The sequence below is a fragment of the Strigops habroptila genome, chromosome 4, assembly GCF_004027225.2.
Source record: "Strigops habroptila isolate Jane chromosome 4, bStrHab1.2.pri, whole genome shotgun sequence".
Classification (NCBI taxonomy): domain Eukaryota; kingdom Metazoa; phylum Chordata; class Aves; order Psittaciformes; family Psittacidae; genus Strigops; species Strigops habroptila.
In genome coordinates this window covers 22,972,470-22,991,680 of record NC_046358.1, presented here as the reverse complement: position 1 = coordinate 22,991,680, position 19,211 = coordinate 22,972,470, and the positions used below count along the sequence as shown (strand labels likewise).

The 19,211-nt window shown below is 46.3% G+C and overlaps 1 protein-coding gene across 2 annotated transcripts; it reads right to left on the bottom strand.

Annotated features, from left to right (window-relative positions):
• Nucleotides 1–15,825: 15,825 nt before the first annotated feature.
• On the bottom strand, nt 15,826–17,464 carry ANKRD9 (ankyrin repeat domain 9). 2 transcript variants are annotated; one of them, XM_030484749.1, is made up of 2 exons: nt 17,329–17,464; nt 15,826–17,059 (listed from the first exon to the last, which is right to left on the bottom strand). In XM_030484749.1, exon 2 carries the CDS (start codon nt 16,988–16,990, stop codon nt 16,112–16,114), a length of 879 nt encoding a protein of 292 aa, XP_030340609.1. In that variant the 5' UTR covers nt 16,991–17,059; nt 17,329–17,464; the 3' UTR covers nt 15,826–16,111. The 2 variants fall into 2 exon arrangements, with proteins under 2 accessions (XP_030340609.1, XP_030340610.1); XM_030484750.1 differs by having other exon boundaries at nt 15,826–17,064; nt 17,335–17,403.
• Nucleotides 17,465–19,211: the final 1,747 nt, after the last annotated feature.

Below are 19,211 nucleotides of genomic sequence, written 5' to 3'. Positions count from 1 at the left end.
TTACTGTGGTAAGACTCATCTGTTGAATGATTCACAAGACAATTTTCTGTGTCTGGAAATTGTCTTGGCGCAGAAGACAGACATGCTTATGAAACCTCTCCCTTACAATTACCCCAGACAATATGGTAACGACAATGTAAGGACCTGGATATTGTAAACTTTATATTTATTTTTTTTTTTAATTGTGACAGGTGTGTCAAATCAGCAAAACGGTCATCTTCCAAGCAAGCACTTCTCATATTTGAATATAAAGCTTATTGCCTCCATATTAAGATGGTCTCATTGTAATAGAAGTAAACAAGTTTCTTTCCTTACATGTTGAACAAAAATTGCACTTGCATGTTAAATACTTTAGCTTTCAGTGAAGAATATGCATGTGCAGTCACAGCTAGAAAATATTCAAGCAGAAAATAGGTGATTGTACCACATGCTGTAGCTGCACCCTTCCTTGCATTTTAAAATATCTGAGCTCATCTCAAGACTTCCTGTGTTCCTGGCCTTTAACTGGAACTGCAGCTGGGGCTTCAAGAGAGCACCTTGGCTTCACTTCCCAGAGGGGAGGACTGTTTTCCTGACAGAATTGTAACCAAATTTCACACAGGAAGCATAGCAATGATTAATGATGGTTCTGACACTCAAACCCACTTCCAGCCACAGGAATCCTGTTCAGATTCAAGTGGCAATGTCCTTGCTGGTTATCATAGCTTTTATCTTGATAAACCAGTTCAGCTGCTTCTGCTGGCTCCTGCAGAGAAATGGTAGGCTCCTTACAGCACCAGCCAGTTTCTGTTATGCAGGAGTAATTCTTATGTCACAGCTTAAGGAAGTTCAGATGACTGATGAGTTGGTGTGAAACAGCCATCTTGGATATCTGAATAACTCTTGTTTTTCTTTGTCTTGCAGCAGTAAAAAGGAATAGGATAATGTTAAATGGTACAAAGAAAATCTTGCACTAACAAGCGTCAAAGAAAATACATTAGTTGTTAAGATAGTAGAACCGTTCTTAGGGAACACTGCTACCCTAAGAAAATTATAGTGAGGAACACTTGGTTATGGACTTGGGTCATTGTCTAAACATAGCTTTATTTGTACAGATATGAAGAGTCACATTTATTCCAAACTTTTCATACCTGTACAAAGGGTGTCTTTGATGTGATGGACAAGAATCCCCCCTTCTTCCCCACACACATGTGAACATCAGGTCTGAATCCCGTACCTCCTCCACATTACTTCCCAATAGATGAGTCCTGTGAAGTGTCTCAAAGGCATTTGTTGGTTATTTCAGACTAGCATGGCAATCTGGCTTATCTTTTCACTTCTCTCAAAAATCCCTTCAATGAGCGAGCTGTTGCTAGTTGTTTTGCTAGAGTTCTGGGTAGGTTTTAATGAAGAACCTTGAGAACTTTTCAGTAAATGCCATTCTGAGTGTAAAGGCTTGAAATTCAAGTGCCTGTATGCCTATGGCTTTGCCCTGTTAATTAGGAATTAGAAGAGCATAAATCTTATATGAAGATACAGAGATCTCATTACCTTAGTGAAAAATCTCTGGTCTTCAGTTTTTACATTAACTGGCCCCGTCCACATCGGAGCCCTACATCAGGAATAGAGAGATAAGATCTTGATTGAGGATTTCTAGCTGTAAAATGTGAGATGCATGCTTCGTTCCTCTTGCAGCCTTCCTGAAAGTAAAAGTTGCATGTTGGAAATAGTATTATGGTGGTAAGTAGCCAGCAAAGCAAGCTGATGTTTCCCTTGCCGAACTAAGTAGATTCACCCTGATTGTTTCATAATGTTATTGTAGTTTAAAATAACCACACTCATATCAACAGAACAGAAAAGAACTTGTAATGTAGAGGACTAGATTTTAATTACTGGAAAGTTGAAAGTTGAGTTGCAGTCATTATCTTCTGTGAATTATTACAGCCAGAGCTGTAATAGTACATCCAGATAAAGATGAAAATATCTGGATAAATGAAGTTATCTGCCTAGTCTGCTGAATGGGGATATCTAGTTTTATCACATAAGTAGCTGTGGATTTCTCATCACTTGAAATCAAGATAGGAAGTGAGGTTTTGGGTCCAGTGCAGGAAATGTCACAGATAATACTGTGGCTCATATCATACTGGAAGCTAGGAGGAATTACCATTATGATTCCTTTGGTCTTTGAGTTCATTTGACTAGAAATCTATTTGAATAGGTCTATCAAAGTCATTATATCAGCTATAAAGTTAAAATCCTGCTTGATGCTAGTGGGGAAAAATGCTGTAGAAAAAGTAAAGATCTATTTGAGAATCTTTCTGTTCTTACAGAATGTAGCGTTTTTATATATATGTATATATACATGCATATATAAAAGCTTTGATTTCTCTTCACTAAAGGCTAATACAATGATAATAAAATACAAAAAAATACTAAATCCTCCAAACTAAAAAAATGCCTTTTCTATCTTAACCCTCAGACTTACTGCCTGTGATTCTCTGATAGAGGTACTGAATAGTGCACAACTGAATAGCACTGAGTGGAGCTGCAGTTATGAAATAATCTTTCAAACATTATTCACTATTTCTGTCCAATATAGAAGAAATCAGTGACTTAGTTTTAACTTTCTAATATACCTTTCTCATAACCTCAGCTGAGATGCACTTATGGCAGATAGAGATCAAGGAAGGAGACTTCAATTTATAACACTTGTGTTTTGAATCTCATATCCAGAGAAAATATACCTAAAGATGTGTACAGAATTGTACTAACATCCTGTACTTACCATCTTGAATTTGCACAAGTTGACTGCATGCTTTATTTGTATTCAGTGGGCCTATAGTCTCATTAGTATAGTGACTATCCTGGCAAAGGATCTCTTTGTTGTTATGCATAGGTAGCTTGTATGTAGGATGGAGAAGTGGCATAGCTATTATATCTGTTTAAAGCATGAAATAAGACTATGCAGTAGGTGACTCCTTGCTGCTGTATTTTGCCTAACCATGGGCTGGATGAATTTAGCAAAGCCCTCCTGGGTCAGGTGAAAGATCAAGCTAACGAGACCTCTCCCAGAAAAAAATAAAAGACTGGGAGGAAAGTTCCAGGGAAGCCTGCAGCAGACTGCCTGGCACGTGTCCCTGGCTATGAAGCAGGGGGATGTACAGAAAAGAATGAATTTGCTTGAGCTGCAGGGGAAAAAAACTGCAACTGCCAGCAAGAAATGCCACAATTCCTGGTTGTTACAGGGGACAGACCTGCCAGCTGATCATGGGAACTGCAAAGTAAGTAGGGTAATTGCTAGCATGACTGAGATTTTACGTGCTCAGCTCCCACGTTTGTCTTGCTAAATCTGTTCTCTGCTTCAACAGATGGGTTATAGTCTGTTTTCTCTGTGAGCCATACCCAGCGCTCCAAATTGGGAATAACAAACTTGTGAAGCAGTGGATCTGTGGTTCATTCCATGGTGCTGTGCTGAAAGTCAGTCCTTTTAAGTTAAGGAGAACATGGTAAATGATCAGCATAACACTTTCAAATAACAGGTTTAGCACTGTTAATTCACTTTATAATTACTGTAATAATAATGCTAACCTTATTAAATATTAGCCTTGATGCCATAGGTACTTGTGTAAGAGATCTGTCGGGCTTCAGGTCTAATTACCTGGTTACTTAAAATTCTATCAGCATGGGGTCTGTGTTTAGAACAATAGCAAAAAAATGTGAAATATGTTTGTACTAAGAACAGATACATCAGAGAGCTGAATCCTATTGCTTTTAAGGCCTGTTGACTTCTTTTGGTACTGTTGTTTGCTTAGTGGAGAAATCTTTCTCTTGTCCTTCCATGCACAACTATGTGATTACATGGTGCATGTGTAGAACATTCCTGGCAGGAAAATACAGGACTGTGTAGAGGCAATTGTGAGCATTTTGTATGTCACCTTTCCTTCCTTCCCTTCTTGCCACTTCTAATTGCTGTAGGACAAGAATTGAAAGCCAGCAGATTTTTGCATTAGTTTTAACCTTGTCCATAGTCCTTTGCAGCGTGTTTTCCACCATTGCTGGCTGCTATTGTAACTTCTTAAACCTCATTTTAATAGAAGACTTTCAAAATGGAAGGTGACAGATAGGCTTTTTTGATGGTGGTGGTGGTTTGGGGGGTGGGGGGTGTTTTGGTTTTGGGGTTTTTTTTTTAATAAATGAGCAAGGGATGCCATACCTTGCCAGATGAGTTTTCAAAGCATACTAAGCAAGGGGAGTTCAGCTTTCACTTAAAAGGCCATGCTTCATTCAATCCCTAAGTTTCGCAATCATACCTCCAGTGATTTCTCAAAGCCAGTTTTAGGAGCAGGTTGGCATCTATCTTGCTGTCACATTCAGAGACCTAAAGAATAATATTGTCTCTGCAGAACTGTACTGCTAAGAGCTAGGCTTCAGTGTCTCCCATAGCACATTTGTTCTGGGCAACATGGACAGGCTTATAGCCTGCATATGATTCCCTACCTAGTGAGTTCTACCAGCTTCAATTGTAGATAATAGGAATCATTTGCAGATCTTGGCAAGCTTGTGGTTTCTTAGGTTTGTCTCTAAGGATTCTTGCTTTAGGTCTAGGGTTCCTTGCTACAGTTCCTGAAGCCAGACAAGGTGTCATGTGTCAGCATAACAGAGACATAAATCACATCCTCAATCAACTGTTACAAATGAAACTTCCTTCATGCTCTCTTCTTGCTGAATTTCACCAAATTTCACGCAGGGTTTTTTTGTGGGTTTTTTCTTTTTGTGGGGTTTTTGGGGGGGGGGGGGGGGGTTGTTTGTTTGTTTTTAGGAGGTTTTTTGTTGTGGTTTTTTTGGCCCCCCCCCCTTAAAAAGTTAGTGTTGAGGGGAGAATCTATCATCTTGTTGTATCTATTATCTACAATTTTTTAAGGACCTTAATGGGTCACAGTGACTTTCTGCTTGAGCTGGGTATTTTTGAAATCCAGTGTCTAACGGACCAACAATTAGATTTGTCTCTGTGTACCCAGATGACTTGCATATCATTATCCTATTTGCTTTCTGCATTCAAGACTGTCACCTTTCATTTTTAGTAGTTGGTTTTAGAAGTACCAACTTGTACAGAGTGAGTAAATTTAAAATAGTGATTCCCCAAATTCTTGAGTGAGTTGACCTGCGTCACCACTAAAGCTTCATTGCAGGTTTTCCTGTGCTTTTTTCTTCAAGCTTTTAATAAAAAGCACTACAAAAGTTGTACCCTTCTGTTAACCAAATGTAGTCCACTTGTCAGTGCCTGATGGAGCATCGTTTGAGAATCACCACTCCAGAAACACTGCTGCAGTAGAAATGTGTATGTATTCTTGCTTTCCCCAAAAGAATAAAAAATCTGACAACTATCGAGGTTGGGTTTATTTATTAACATTGGTATCATTGATCTCTTGAATTATATTTAGCTGTTTTCCCAATAGCGGATTTACAATATCTGCATTCAGTTGTCATGTTAAGCTCAAGAAATACTGGTAACGGTTCTAACCATACCATGGTGACTTGGTGAGGGGAAGAATATTTTGAAAAACTATTTTGTGAAAACACAGCCATTCAATTAGGAAATATTGGAGTGCTTCTCTTTCGTATTGAGTCCTATAAAAATCCATGCAAAGCTTTCACTGCAATGGATCTGGATATGGCTTCAGGAATATGATTAGTAGGATCTAAGGCTTTGCAGTATGACATCTCTAGAGGCAATTTTGTTTCTGTTCAGCCAAGTGAGGAATGTTTTTGGAAGCCATCCCGGGCAAGTGATTTTGCAAAATAAATGCATCTACTTTGTATAAAGTGATAGCCAGGTACTGAGTGTCTTTCTTCCTTGGCAGTGGCAGTGATGCGTAAAGTTTTAATGGATGACATTTGGGGAAGGAACCATGGTTTTTTGGCTCTCTCCATCCCGATGTCTCTTCTGTAGTCCAGATAAGTAAGGAGTATCTTTGGGAGCTGTTCTATGCCACTGGAAAACAGGAGCATATCTTTTCAAAAGATAATCAAGTCACAGGGGGACCTGAGTAGTAGGTTTTGTATAGTACTTGTCATTTTGGTCCTGGTTTGAGGTGAAACTTTTTTGCATTGCATAGTGCTAACAGTTTCATTTCCCTCTGATATTGCTGTGTTGACACCTTGGTTACCACAAACAGCTGGAAGCACCTAAATTTCAGAAAAGAAGTTCTGAGAAACCCAGCATTAATAATGGACTGTGTAGAGATAATGACTTGGGAGGAGGACAGGAATAGAAGTCAAAGAGCCTTTAAAGAATACCTGCCTTAATGCATGGTTCCTGGGGTGAGTAGAGGTAAGATGATGGTTTCAGGGAATCCTGAGGAAAATAAGTCTGACCTATGGAAGAATGAGGAAAAGGAGAATCAGGCTTAATGGCAGGAAATATTTTCTCAAAATAAGTCTTATTGGGTTGTGCTGTCGTCAGGAAATGGTGGCATTCCCATTCTGTGAAGCATTTAAGACTGGACTAAGGGAACAATCCCTGTAATGTCATTAGGGGATCAGAACATCTATTAGAGCCATTTAAGGTTTGTTGCTATGCTTGATTCTTTTATGTAGGTGGTATCACCTTGTTTTCACTTCTTTAAGTTCTCTTATGTCCTTTTGTGTTCTGTTTGGTAGATCTGAATGGTATTAGCAGAAAGTCTGGGCTTTTGAAGCAGACGTGCTTGGTCCACTGATGGCATTTGGTGCTGTGGACGCTCAGCACTTCTGCAAGTCAGTTCTCCAGCTATTTTGGTTTATATAGGAGAACATTCAGGGTTTTTTGATGGCCTGTGTGAAAACAATGTTCTTTATTGTAGAGGAGGCACAAAAGCAACCAGCTGGCTAGTAATAGGTGTAACAGCACCTGTAATAGCTGTAACATAAGTGCAGTTTTGTTTGGTTGTTTCTATGGTTAGACTTACGTAGCAAATCCATTTTTGTCAAGCTCTATGTGCTGGTTTCAATAATCTTTCTCCCCAGAAGTGATCCCTCCACAAGTGGATGCTCACATTTAGTATCAGCCTTTGTCTTCAACAAGCCCGAGCTGTGTGGTGTAACCCTTTTATTTATTACCCGGTAATTTGCACCAAAGCCAGCCATCTTGTGTATTTCTCCATGTTTTTTTGTAGCAGCACTTTCCAAAGGCACGATCAGCAGCAAACTTGTCTACCTATAGATAGACTAAGAAGGAGGGCAGGCAAACAAGAAGCAGGAGTGGAAGGTTTGCTGCTGACAGATTTACTGTGCTCAGAGAGGAGTAAACCTGAGCGATGAGCAGGGTGGAGTGACCCTCGCTAACCAGAAATTCATCAGGGTGTCAAGCTTGGAGTTTACAATGAGGGTGTGGCTTGGGAGTAGCCACTGGTGGTCAAGGGCAAGTACATTCTACAGTAATAGAAAAGTGAGCTACAAACCAACAAAGAATTCTGTTTTCCCATTGCAGAGGCTGGGGAACTAGGAACACAGGCAAAAATGCTGTAATCGTTGTGCTGGAGTTTCATGTTTTAATATGACAAAGAATACAGGTTCTCCATAGGCTCTGAGCTCAAGGCTTGCTGACACAGTGCACCCAGCCCTTTTGCCAGCTGAGCTAGAAGTCATCAGCTCAGATAGCCAAATTGGCTTTTTTCTTCACAGACACCAGCTAATAGAGAGAGGTAGACAGGTCTTTCTGCCACACTATATTTAATGCCTAGGTCATCAAGGCCACTTGTGGTCAACATCACATTAAAACAGCATGTTTGGTATGTGTCCCATCAAGAAGGGTGCCCCATACAGAGTCAGCTGCATCAGTGTCAGGTTTGGGTCTGAGTAAAGCTTCAGTGTAGCCTAATTAATGAACAGGGCCTGTTAAGGTCACAGTCCAAAGCAGGGATTTAGTTGCATAAATTTCTATGCTTTTGTTTTAACAGGGAGTCTACACAAGATTTGTTTGGTATCTGAGCAACCAGTTTCTAAAGCATCAAATCCCAAGCAGGAGGCAGGAAAGGCTTCTTTTGATTCTGGAACAAAAGACTTCCGAATACCCTCCCAGCTCTGTATCCTTGGTTTGGTACAGTACAGTGCCACTTCTCCATACATGAACTGCAAATGCTGAAAAGGTGAATAGATGCAGATCCAGATTAACAGCTGGGATTTGTCACCTTCCAAAGTGAGTGCTAAGTGCTGCTTAGTACCTCTGGAAGGCACAGCATTTGCAAAGCAGAGCTTTTCTTTTTGAGTGGGAGTTGGGCAGAGCCAAGCTCTGCATTACTCCTCCCCTCTTTGCTTGGCTCTAGCTTATAAAGTTACTCCCTCAATATCAGGGGCAGCAAGGTAATTTGCTCCCTGTTTTTTCTCTTTCCATCATTCAGCAATAGAGGAAAGAGGATGGGAACACATCAGAGTGCTGCTGTTCGAGCAGAACATAGAGGATTGTGGTTCTCTCTTTGGCCCCAGTGGGCTTAGCTGTGCAGTAGAGAGAAATACGTGCCTAGTAACTCCCTGGCTTGTACAGGCAAAAATGCTGTTTTGCAGGTGCAGTGGGGACTATTGCAGGACAAGACCTGCTGCTAGCTGGCTTGTGTTGAGTGAGTGCCTGTGAGACTTGAGGAGTTAAAGGCCACTGCTGTGGTCACCGCAGGGCAATACTGAGCCACAGACCTGTGGTGATAAAGACTATTTGCAGATACTACTTGAGAAAAAGCTTGAGTTCAGAAGCTGAGATTTAAGTGCTCTGTCTCTAAACTGGTAAGGGCAGGAGATGTGATGTGAGTTGGCTGTTCATCATGTGGGCAATGCATCAGTACCGCAGGCATATTGTTGCTAGGCATATCTAAGCACATATATAAGGGTATCTGATATCAAGTGGTACCAAAGAATTAAGACCTCGAGTTCTTGCAGCATTCATGATACGAGTGTTGTGGTACTTGGCCCCACTGTCCTGGAGCCAAGTCTTGACAGCTTGACCATGCTGTCCTCACCAAGCCCCAGGTGCCTCCTACTCTCTGCTTCCCCAGGTGCCTGATCTCACTGGGGAGCCGGGACTTACCAAGTCTTCTCAACAGTGGAAGATAACTTGGATGCTGGCCATGATCTTGGCCCATCGTCATGCTGGTAGTGTGCTTCCCCTGCACCCTAGAAGCAAGGGTGTAAGCAGTGCAGGAAGGGGCGAGAGGCACACAGGAGTCTCAAGACCGGCTGTACTGGGGGAGAGGGCTTTATTCCTGCAATGAGGAATGGAGTGGGAGCCAGAGAGATCAGACTGACTGGAGCAAAGGGTTATGAGGAGATGCGCCTTGAGTCTTTCACTTAGAGCTTGATGTCATGGCCCTGATGAGGTGATAGCTTGCTGACCTATCATGAAGGCTGGGATAATGTTGTTGGGTACGAACTGGCCATCTCTCTGGCCAGCATGTTGTACAGAGCTCCAGCACCACGACTGATGTTCTCCATAGTGAAGGCAACCTGGTTGATACATACACTACCTTAACTGTACAGCTGGCATTTCACTTTGAAGGAAATAATCTGGTTTTATCCTTCAAAATATTGTATGCAATGAGTGACTCGGTGGTGACTCACCTGGCCTGCCCTCCCAGCAGCTCTTACCTCAGGGCTGTCTCAGGTGTTTTTCTGCCAGGGTGTTCTTGGTCTAACCACAGCCCTGGTGCTGCTACTGGCAGGGAAGATGAGGTGGCAGCAAAGCTGAGTCAAACCTAGGGCATTCAAAGGAGGAGGCAAACCTGAGGGAGTGCTACGCTCTTCCTGCTGGCATGTGAGTGTTTCCCCTTGCTAGCAGTGAGACCTCTGCAATGTCTCTTTTTCAGACAGACGTGACCCTACAGCACTCTCAGTAGTTTTCCGAAGCTCTGTGGTCCAAAAGGTCCCATCATCCCTCCTGCTGGGCAAGCCTGCAAATGTGTTATGAGTGAAAGAAGCAATGTGCCCCTCTCCTTGCAGAAGTGGTGGGCAGTCACCCAGGTCACTTCCATTACTAGTTCAGGACTTCTGTCCAGCCTGCCTTTGGCCATAGCCATGTCATTAACAAAGGACTGAAACCAGTTTGAGAGTACATCCTTCTATCTTGTCACTTTGAGTCACTAACCGTCGATAGCTTTCCTTATTGCAGGAGTGGGAGAGAGTGGGAGAGCACTAACAGATGGTTTTGGAGGAAAAGATATTCAAAAACTCAGCTCCTCAAGGGACTTCATTCTCTCTCTCACTGTGAGTTAGAAATTATTTATCTCTTTAGGCTTTGCTCTAAAACGCTGCTTCAAATATTGTCAGGGAAATGACACCACATTAAAAATATGAATGTGATGTAGTATAATATGTTTACTGTCATTTACTTGCACCATTAAAAAGAACCACCCTGATAATTATAAAACAAAGCCTGAATATTAAGAGTATGATGCCAAAAAAAAACAACCCTTGCATCAAAACAGTAATTACCCCTGGGACTGGAACAAAGGAGCAGAGGGACAGTTTTGGGCAGAGGAGCTTTGCTGGCTGAGAGAGAAGGTGGAGCTGACCAGTCTTCCAAACGGAGTCAGGGTCTCTGGGTACTGCCTAGTCACTGGTGTGTGAGGTGGGAGAACGGATGATTCGTTCTCAAAGCTATGAGGCTGTGGGAGAGGATCCGTGGTGCTGTGCAGGAATCAGGGAGCCAAGCAGCAGGGGGGATGCTGTCCTCTCCAGAGCTGGAAGCTGCTCCCTGCCCTGGCTGAGGCATGCAGCCAAGTGCTTTCTGCCTGGAAGCCTCTTTTTTTCCCTTGGCCTCTTTCCATTGCTTTACACAGAGGACCCTAAGGGAAGGGCTTGGCTGGCCCTGGTGCCTTGCTCATCTCGCTGTTGAGATCCATGAAGCTTCCTGCTCTGATGTTTGCCTTAGATGGAGAGTGCAGGGAAGGGGAGACTGGCCCGTGGTGTCCCCTCATATCCCAGGCATGCAAGTATCTCACCATGGCTCAGAATGGGTTGCATCAAACCTGAATTTGGGAATTGAACTTTCTGGGCCTATTAGGCTTTCCTTGAGGTGAAGAGTTGATTTGCTCTGTGTTTCCCATTAGATTTGTAGTGCAGGGAACATAACCTCACAGTGGCTGGTGTGACTGGAGCTCACCTGGGGTCCTGACTTAATGGCTCATGCTCTCGCTTGAACCTTGCTCGCAGAGCTGAAGCCCAAGCGTGGGACAGCTCAAAGTCCCTTTCCACCTTCCCTGCTTCTCTGAAGTGGGTCTCTGCATCCCCCCAGTGCTGACTCGGATCCATTCTGGTCAATTCTCACATTTGCATTTGGGAATGGTTATTTTTTCCTACAGAAGAAGGAGGCAGGGTTGATGTCAGAGGAATTTTTATGGTTTAGGAATAGACAAGAAATTGAGGTGATCTGGATGGGACATTTGCTTGGCTCAGCCACATGTTCCTCAGAGAGTATTGGATGCTCCACTGTTTAAAAATCTATACAATAAGGTTGGGCTTAAAGCAATGCTGCAAATCAATCAGATGTGATAGGCCCAGCATGGGAATTGCTGGCCTGTGTCATACACAATTTAGACTAGATGACTAGACTTCTTTGACTTCAGCAGTAATTCCTAATCATAGTGTGTTTCTCATTGTTTGAGGCTTCTGGTGATTTGCTCTGTTGATTTATGTGGTCTTTCCATTTATCAACTAAACTACTGGGCAAAGAAGTACCAATCCTTTCAGAGGCCATCACGGCAAGTGGGGGCAACCTTTTTATCCAGCTGAACTTGGATCCATTTCTTTTAGCAGCAGTGAGGGATCGCTGGTGTTTTTGCAAACTATTTCTGGTTTCTGCTGTGACTGCAGAGTTATGTTTTGCGAGAGAGCTTTGCTTCTTCGTTCTTGTGCTACACATGCATATGTACCTTCTTGGTGGAAAGAGCAGGAGTAAATCAGTGCAAGCAGCAGCCTTGCAACACTGTAGATGTGATTCTTGTGCATGGTAGTAGAGGACGGTTTGATGTGGTCTTTGCAAGTAATAGGCAGAGTTTCTTTTTTCACTCATTGTAGGTGGAAGAGAGACCACTGAAGCCAGTCTGGGAATTACTGGTGATCAAACCTCAGACAGCTGCTGACACCAGCCAGTGATGGAAGTACTGTTAGTAACATAGGTGTTATGAAATTTGGTTTGCAACGATTTACAGTGCTGCTTAAATATTAAGCTCATGGCATGGGTGCTTTGTTTGTCTAGTTGGGAGCATTGATCTGAAGATGGGATGATGCAATGCACAATGATTTGCTGATGCCAATAGATTTGTTATATTGCAAGTCAAGACCCCGTACTATTTGAACACCAGACACTGGACAAATAGGTATTAGGAAACAAACCTGGCACCCTGGCCCATTTCTAGTCTCTGTCTTTCCCTGCCTCTGTGCTGGATCTTTGTCCTTACTATTTTCAACTTCATTTTCAAACCAGCTTGTAATTGCAGCCCTACCTAATGGCCAGGCAGGTCTTGCTCTTGATGGTCTCAAGCTTCCTTTTCTTCTTTACTTACTGCCTGCCTTAGTTAGCAAGACTTGTCAGCACAATGAGCCTGTTCATTAGCAGCCCTATTTTTCTCCCTCTGAAACTGTATGAAACTCTTACCTGTTTGCAGCAGATCTTTGTGTGGTGCTGAGTGTTAAGCTGATGTTAGGCTTGATATTCCATATCTATGCATATTCATGAAGCGAGTGATTTTCAGAAGTGCTTAATATCTGCATCTGCTGCCAAATTTAAGGTGCCACTCTGGCAATGCTCATACCAGGCTGTGACTATGGAAGTACAAGGATGCAGCTTTTATGGCAGGACAGTACATCAGAGAGCAAGACTGAGACAAATGTTATAGTTTTTAAGACTATTTAAACCACCTAGTTTTGTGTTCATGTCGATTTTAATTCTTTAACTACTTAATATTTTGGGTAAAAGAAGACTTTTCTTTGGGAAAAGATCCCAAATCCATCTTTTAAATGAGTTACTCAAAATTACAATAGACTTCAGCTCCTTCAGCAGACTCTAGAAAGGCTAAACTTTGTAACTCCTGAAATACTGCAGGGAGCTGCAGAGAGGGGTCAGCTGCAAAGAGTCAAAAATAAAAGTAATGAATATTTTGTTTTGAAAAAGCTTGAGCAACACATGGGAAATTATTTATTACATTTCTTCACTGTTTCAAGATAGTAGTTTTTTAGAGCAACTGGCCGTAACTGAGCTTTTCAGTAATGCTGGCTCAATATGCTACCTTATAGGTTTTGAAAGCATTTCCTACAGATGAGTCCTTGTTTTTACCTGTGCAGGTAAGACAGAAGCTTTTAAGTATATAACCTTACCCTGGTGCTCTCATGGTATTAAGACTTGGTGGATCTTCTTTTCCTCACCTCTGGGCCATTTCCCTGACTAGCACTTGCAGTCCTCCTCTGCAGAGACATAAGGACTGTCCAAGTTTGCTCTATTAAGCTCGCCCATGATGTTGCAACTGGCACTAACTGGCCTTTTTGGTGGCAGCATTTGGCAAGAGATGAACCATGGAGCTTGCACTACACCGTGCTCCAAAGGTAGCAGAGAACAGAAACTTGCTGGCCAGTGAGTCTGAGGAAAGTTGATGCCACTATTGCTTGATCTATAAACAAAGGACTTCTGTTTCCAAAGCTGAGAAGCCCCAGCCTTTTTCCAAGCTGTGACTCTGTTTGAAAAACAAGCCTGGACCCAGTGGGGTGAGTGAGCTGTGTAGTCACTGGTGTAGTTTATCCATAGTTTCTCTGGGTTCGGCAATAGGCTTGACTTCTGTCCTAGAATAACAGGAGGGGCACAGCAGTTAGCTGACTTTGGACCCACCACAACATATTGAGGGGACCTGTTCTGTTTGTTAAAGTGAGTTACCTGGGAGCGGGCGGGAGGGCTGTGGGGAACCACAGGGGCAGCTTTGGCCTCGAATTCTTGTTTTGTTAATGGGCTCATTCTGAGGTGTAGGATGTCCTGCTCAGCCTGTCATTCTGTTCCAGTGTGTCATTACCCTCACAGCTTAGAAGCAGGAGTGTCTTCCAGCAACTAACCAAGTCCCCACTGCTGAATCTCATGATGTCCTTGTCAGCAAGGCTGATAAACCTTTCCTTCCACACCCAGTGCTGTTTCTTCCCCCACCTCAAGGTACTTTTCCATATGCACGTTAGACCTGACTGCTTTATTTCTCATCTGTTTGGGAAGATGCTTCGACACCATTATTACAGAAGCAATAGGGAATGTGTACTCACATAAAGGATTTAGCAACGCAGATTTTTAAATTATTTTTCGAAGTGGTTAAGCAAGTTCTTTGTATTTCTGTATTTTTAATATCAACAAGGTAGCTGAGGAGAACAGTTACAGTTGTTCTATACTTTCTGGCGAGGGATCTGTATTTCCCATGGTAATTATTTTGAGCATGTGTCAGCTTGGTTTCTTGGGAAAAAGGAACATTTGCTCTTCTAGGAAACATTTTCATTGCCGTTGGTCTAAGAATAGCAATCTTCTTTCTATTGCATCTCAAATTTCAGAAGTATGGCTTATCTTTTATTGTGCACGCAGTATGGAGATTATTTTAGATGAAATACCACTCTGTTCTGCTGAAGCATGAACAGCTTATAGTGGCTCATTCTGTGGTTGGTTGTGTTGGTTTTTTCCTGACCAAAATTAATTCATGAATAAAGGAACCCAACATGGTCTCTTCTCTCTGAGCACATCAGTGTCTTGATGACCCTGAGGGGAATAACAGTGCTGAAATAGTTGAAATGGCAAATAAGTCCCTGGCTACACACTTAAGCACTGCAAAACAACCCTATAGTTTCAGGCAACTTCCAAGAACAGAGACAAAGCTACAGTGCTGTGGCCTAGGAGATCTCTGCCATTGCAATGCTGGTGGAGCCAGCGCAGCTCACTCCCTGCAGAGCAGGCAGGGGCAGTGCCAGTTTTACAAGGGAAGTAAGCAGTGTGACTGACCAGAACGCTGTAAAGGTTGCAGAGCAAAGAACTGAAACTATATCCTTTGCTCGGGAATTTGATGAGTCTAAACACAAGTGTTAGAGGCAGGACATTACTCCTGAAGGACTTTTTGATCTGGAGCAGCTGTGAAGATATGTTATGTACTTTGGAGCATCTCAGAAGGGATAGGGGGAAGGCTGGATATCTAAGCTACTCCTCTGGTACCCAGAGCAGACACAAATATTGCCACAGTTCTCTCAGCTGAACTTAAGCCATTGAATCCTGCTGAGGACTGGCAACAGAGATGCCAGAATCCACCGAACAAGGAGCTGGTCCAGGGTCCTGGGCTCTTGCCGTACCTACATCAATCCCTCTGGGCACAGCAGAGGGCAGGCAGGAGGAGGCGGGCTCTCCGCATACCCCACCCTGCAGCAATCACACCAGCAGGCTGCAGGGTCACCTCCTGCCAGAGGAACGTGTGTTCTGCTCTTCTTCACCTGTCAACAAGCACCTTGGTGCTCCCAGGGAAACAGAGAACCTTGCAAGGAAGCCAACTGCTAGATAGATTTTAAAATAGTTTGGCTTTTTTTTTTTTTTTCAGGTTCACCTCCCTGCCAGCCTTATTTAGGGAAGTTTTAATAGTATCTGGCTTCTCTTTGGTCTAGTGTACAAGATGAGGAAGTTCTCATCTGTGCCTTTAAAAAAAGCTTGCATCCCTGCCAAGATGTATTAGGAGAGCTGTAAAAAAAGGAGTCATCATGTTCCAGGACCACGAGGCTTATGTAACAGGGAAATCCTAACGAAAAGATACTCCCCCACCCCGCGCATGCTTTTCCAAGGCACATGCCACTTCAGGCGTTTCAGTTGCTCGATTCATATTTTGATCACATCTGCCACTGGTTTATTCAGATGTATTTACAAATATATTCTCCCACATCCCTTCATTTGTACATGCCATAGTATGTTTCTACAAAATGCAGTGCGGACCTCACCTCACCACAAGGATCTTTAAATAAAATATATTGTAAAGTGCCAGATAATTCTTTTAAAAAATACAGTTCTAATTAAAACAGATACTTGGCCACTGCATTAGCAGCTTCGTATACTGATACATTTTTAGCACAACAGTCTATTTCTGTCAGGTGAGCAGGAGGCTCTCATACCACCCCTCTAGCTTTCCAGTTTCAAGTCCAACGGCTTTAGGAAATGAGGCAGGGGCAGATTGTCCAAAGCCTCTGGGAAATGCTCAGGTGAAATGGTCCTGATCAAGACACGCATGGCTCCGACAAACAGCGACGGGGGAGCTAAGCCCACCAGGCACTGGAACCTGCTCACCCCCAGGAGGTCCTGCCACCACTGCCGGTTGTCCAACAGTTGCTGTTTCATTGCGAACTGGAGGTCCTGAGGCACGAAGAAGAAGAGGCAGTCGAGGCAGAGGAGCTTGGCACGCGTGTTAGCTGCCGGCGCGTGGGAGATCTGCTGCAGCAAGGTGTCAAGGGGGGTATTCCCGGCACTGTCCTGCAGGCAGGGCGATGCGCCGTGCCCAAGCAGCAGGAGCAGGCACTCGGGTCGCACCAGTTCGCAGGCAACGTGCAAGGCTGTCTTGCCACCCTCCACACGGCTGCAGCCCCGGCGGTCCAGGTGGCTGGCCCTGTCGCTCGGCGGGAAGGCCTGAATAGCCTTGAGGATTCGGAAGAGGACCCGGACCCGGTTGTAGCGGACAGCCATAGCCAGGTGTGGGGCCGAGGACTGACAGCAGCTGAAGCTTTGGCTGGGCACAGCCAGGGCGCTCTCGGGGAACTTAGTTAGGAGGTGCCGGGCGTAGGGCTGGTGGTCGTGCACCAGCGCGTAGAGCAGGGCCTCTGAGGGTGAGTACACACTCACCTTGCCCCCGTCCTCCCAGTGGAAGACCTCCATGGTCCGCATGTCCTCCAGGAACCAGACAGGCAGCAGGTCCCTCACCGCCTGGTAGAAGGCGAAGGAGGATTTCTTGCACTGCTTCTGGGACTGGGCCCCGCGGCCGCCGACCCACCGGACGCTCCAAGGCATGACGGGCAGCTGCGCTCCGCCGGGGGCTGCCTCCCACCCCGGCGCGCAGAGGCCGCATCGGGCCGGGACCTGCGGGAGCGGGAGGACGGTCAGTCCCGAGCGGCCGGAGCTCCCCGCGCTGCGCCCGCCTCCCCGCCCGCCACCGGCGCTGGGGAACAGCGAGCCGCGGCGGCACCGGACACACCCCCGGGGCAGGGGACACCCATAGCCCGGCGCACGGAGGCTCCCTCCCCGCGGTGCACGGGACGCCCGTATTCCCGGCGCACGGGACCCGCCTCCCCGCGGCGCGCAGGACGCCCGTATCCCCGTGCCCGGGAAGCCGCGCTGGCGGCGCTCACCTCCCGCCGGCCCCGCGGTGCTCGCTGCCCGTGGCCGCCGTCGCCGCCGCCGCTGCCGCTGCAGTGGAGGGGCGCGCAGGGAGGCGCGAGCGCGGCGCGCCGCCGCGGGGCCCTTTTATCCCCACCCTCCGCCCCGGGCGGTGAAGGTCGGTCAGGACCGGGGAACTGTCCAGCCGCCGCCGATTGGCGGCCGCCCCGGCGCCCCCGGGCGCCCATTGGCTGCGCCCAGAGGACGGGGCCCGGCACCCGCGCGTGCGTCACGGGAGGCGAAGTTCCAAGAAACTTGGCTGCCGGGTCCGGGCCCGGCGGGCCGGGCGGGGACGGGGCATGGCGTCCTGCGGGGACATGGGGCCCGGGGGCATGGGCGCCAGGGGTGCGGGTTCCCGCGAACACGGGGTCCCGGGGACATGGTGCCCTTAGGGACATGGCATATAGGGGATATGGGATCCTGGGCGCATGGCAGCCCAGAGTCATAGGGTCCCGTGGCATGGTGTCCTGGGGGGTGTGGAGTCAAGGGCACATGGGGTCAGGGGTACGTGGGGTCCTGGGAGTATGGAGTGTAGAGAGCATAGTCCTGGGAACGCGGGGTCCAGGGCACACAGGGACCTGGACACATGGGGTCCTGGCGCATGGTGTCTGGACCACAGGGAGAGCTGTGCACAGGGGCCATGGGACACCCGGGCTCCTGGGTGTAGGAGGCTGCAGCCACACAGTGCCCATGCACGTGGGGTCCCGGGCAGGGGGTGTCACCTCCCTGCCTGCCCTGGCAGGGCTCAGCCTAGCCCAGGCCAGTTCCCAGCTCACCCCATGTCCGTCCCCTGCAGGTGGCCCTGGCTGGAGGCTGGCGCTGCCCTGGAGCCAGTGCTGGTTGTGGGCTCCCATGTGTGTGTGCACATGTACTTGCTGCAAAACTCATGTCTCTTGCTTGTCTCCCAGATAGTGACTTTCGCCTGCAGCCCTTCCCGCTGACAGTTACCTATCAGGTTTTGGCTACAGAAGAGCGAGGAAATGGTGGAGGTGGTGTGGGGTGAGCCCGGCACTGTCAGCAGCTCTGCACCAGGGACTCTCTTCCTTGGGCACCTGCAGTCTCTTGGCCCTAAAATGCATGTGTACATATAACAGCCACACAGTGGTAAAGCAAGCGCTGTTGTTACTGGGATCTGCTCTCTCATAAGGCCCCCTTACTGACAGCAAATCCTGGGATCTGCTCCATCCATACTGCCCCTACCCCCCCACCGCAGGCAGGTTCAGAGCATTTCTCTCTTTCTCCCTGTGTGTTTGACCCCTGGTATCTCCCCCACTTACAGCCATCACCCTCTCAATCAGGAAGGTGTGAGCAGACTCTCTGCAGGTGGGTAATGCCGGTCACTGTCAGGTTCATGGCTGATAGCTCTGGTTTCTCCATCCTTGGGGCTCCCCAGCCTTCCCCTCACTGGTGTGGGACTGCAGTGTCTGCTGATCACTGCTGGAACAGGCAACGCTTTCCGCATGCCCCAGCATGATATGTGTGTGTGTGAACACTATGGGTATTGCCAGGCATGCGCTGAAGTGTCCCACTTCCTTATGGCCTGCTCTGTGAAGCTGCTTGGGGTGGCAGGGAGGGAGCCTGCAGGATGCTGCCAACCCTCCCCTCGGCCCCAGTGAGAATGAAACTGGCAGGGAACAACCGCTGCCTTTGTCGTGCCTCTTCTGAACTGCCATTCAGCCAGGGAAACAATGCTTAAGCTGTGCTTGGTTTGCTTTGTAACTTCTTCCCTGCCACATGATGCTCACACCAAAACCCGGCTCCGTGAGAGGGGATGCAGGTGGGTGAGCCGGGACACTGGCATCGATTTGAATGCCCAGTGTGGATCTCTGTGTGTTGCCTGCTCTGGGAGATGGCC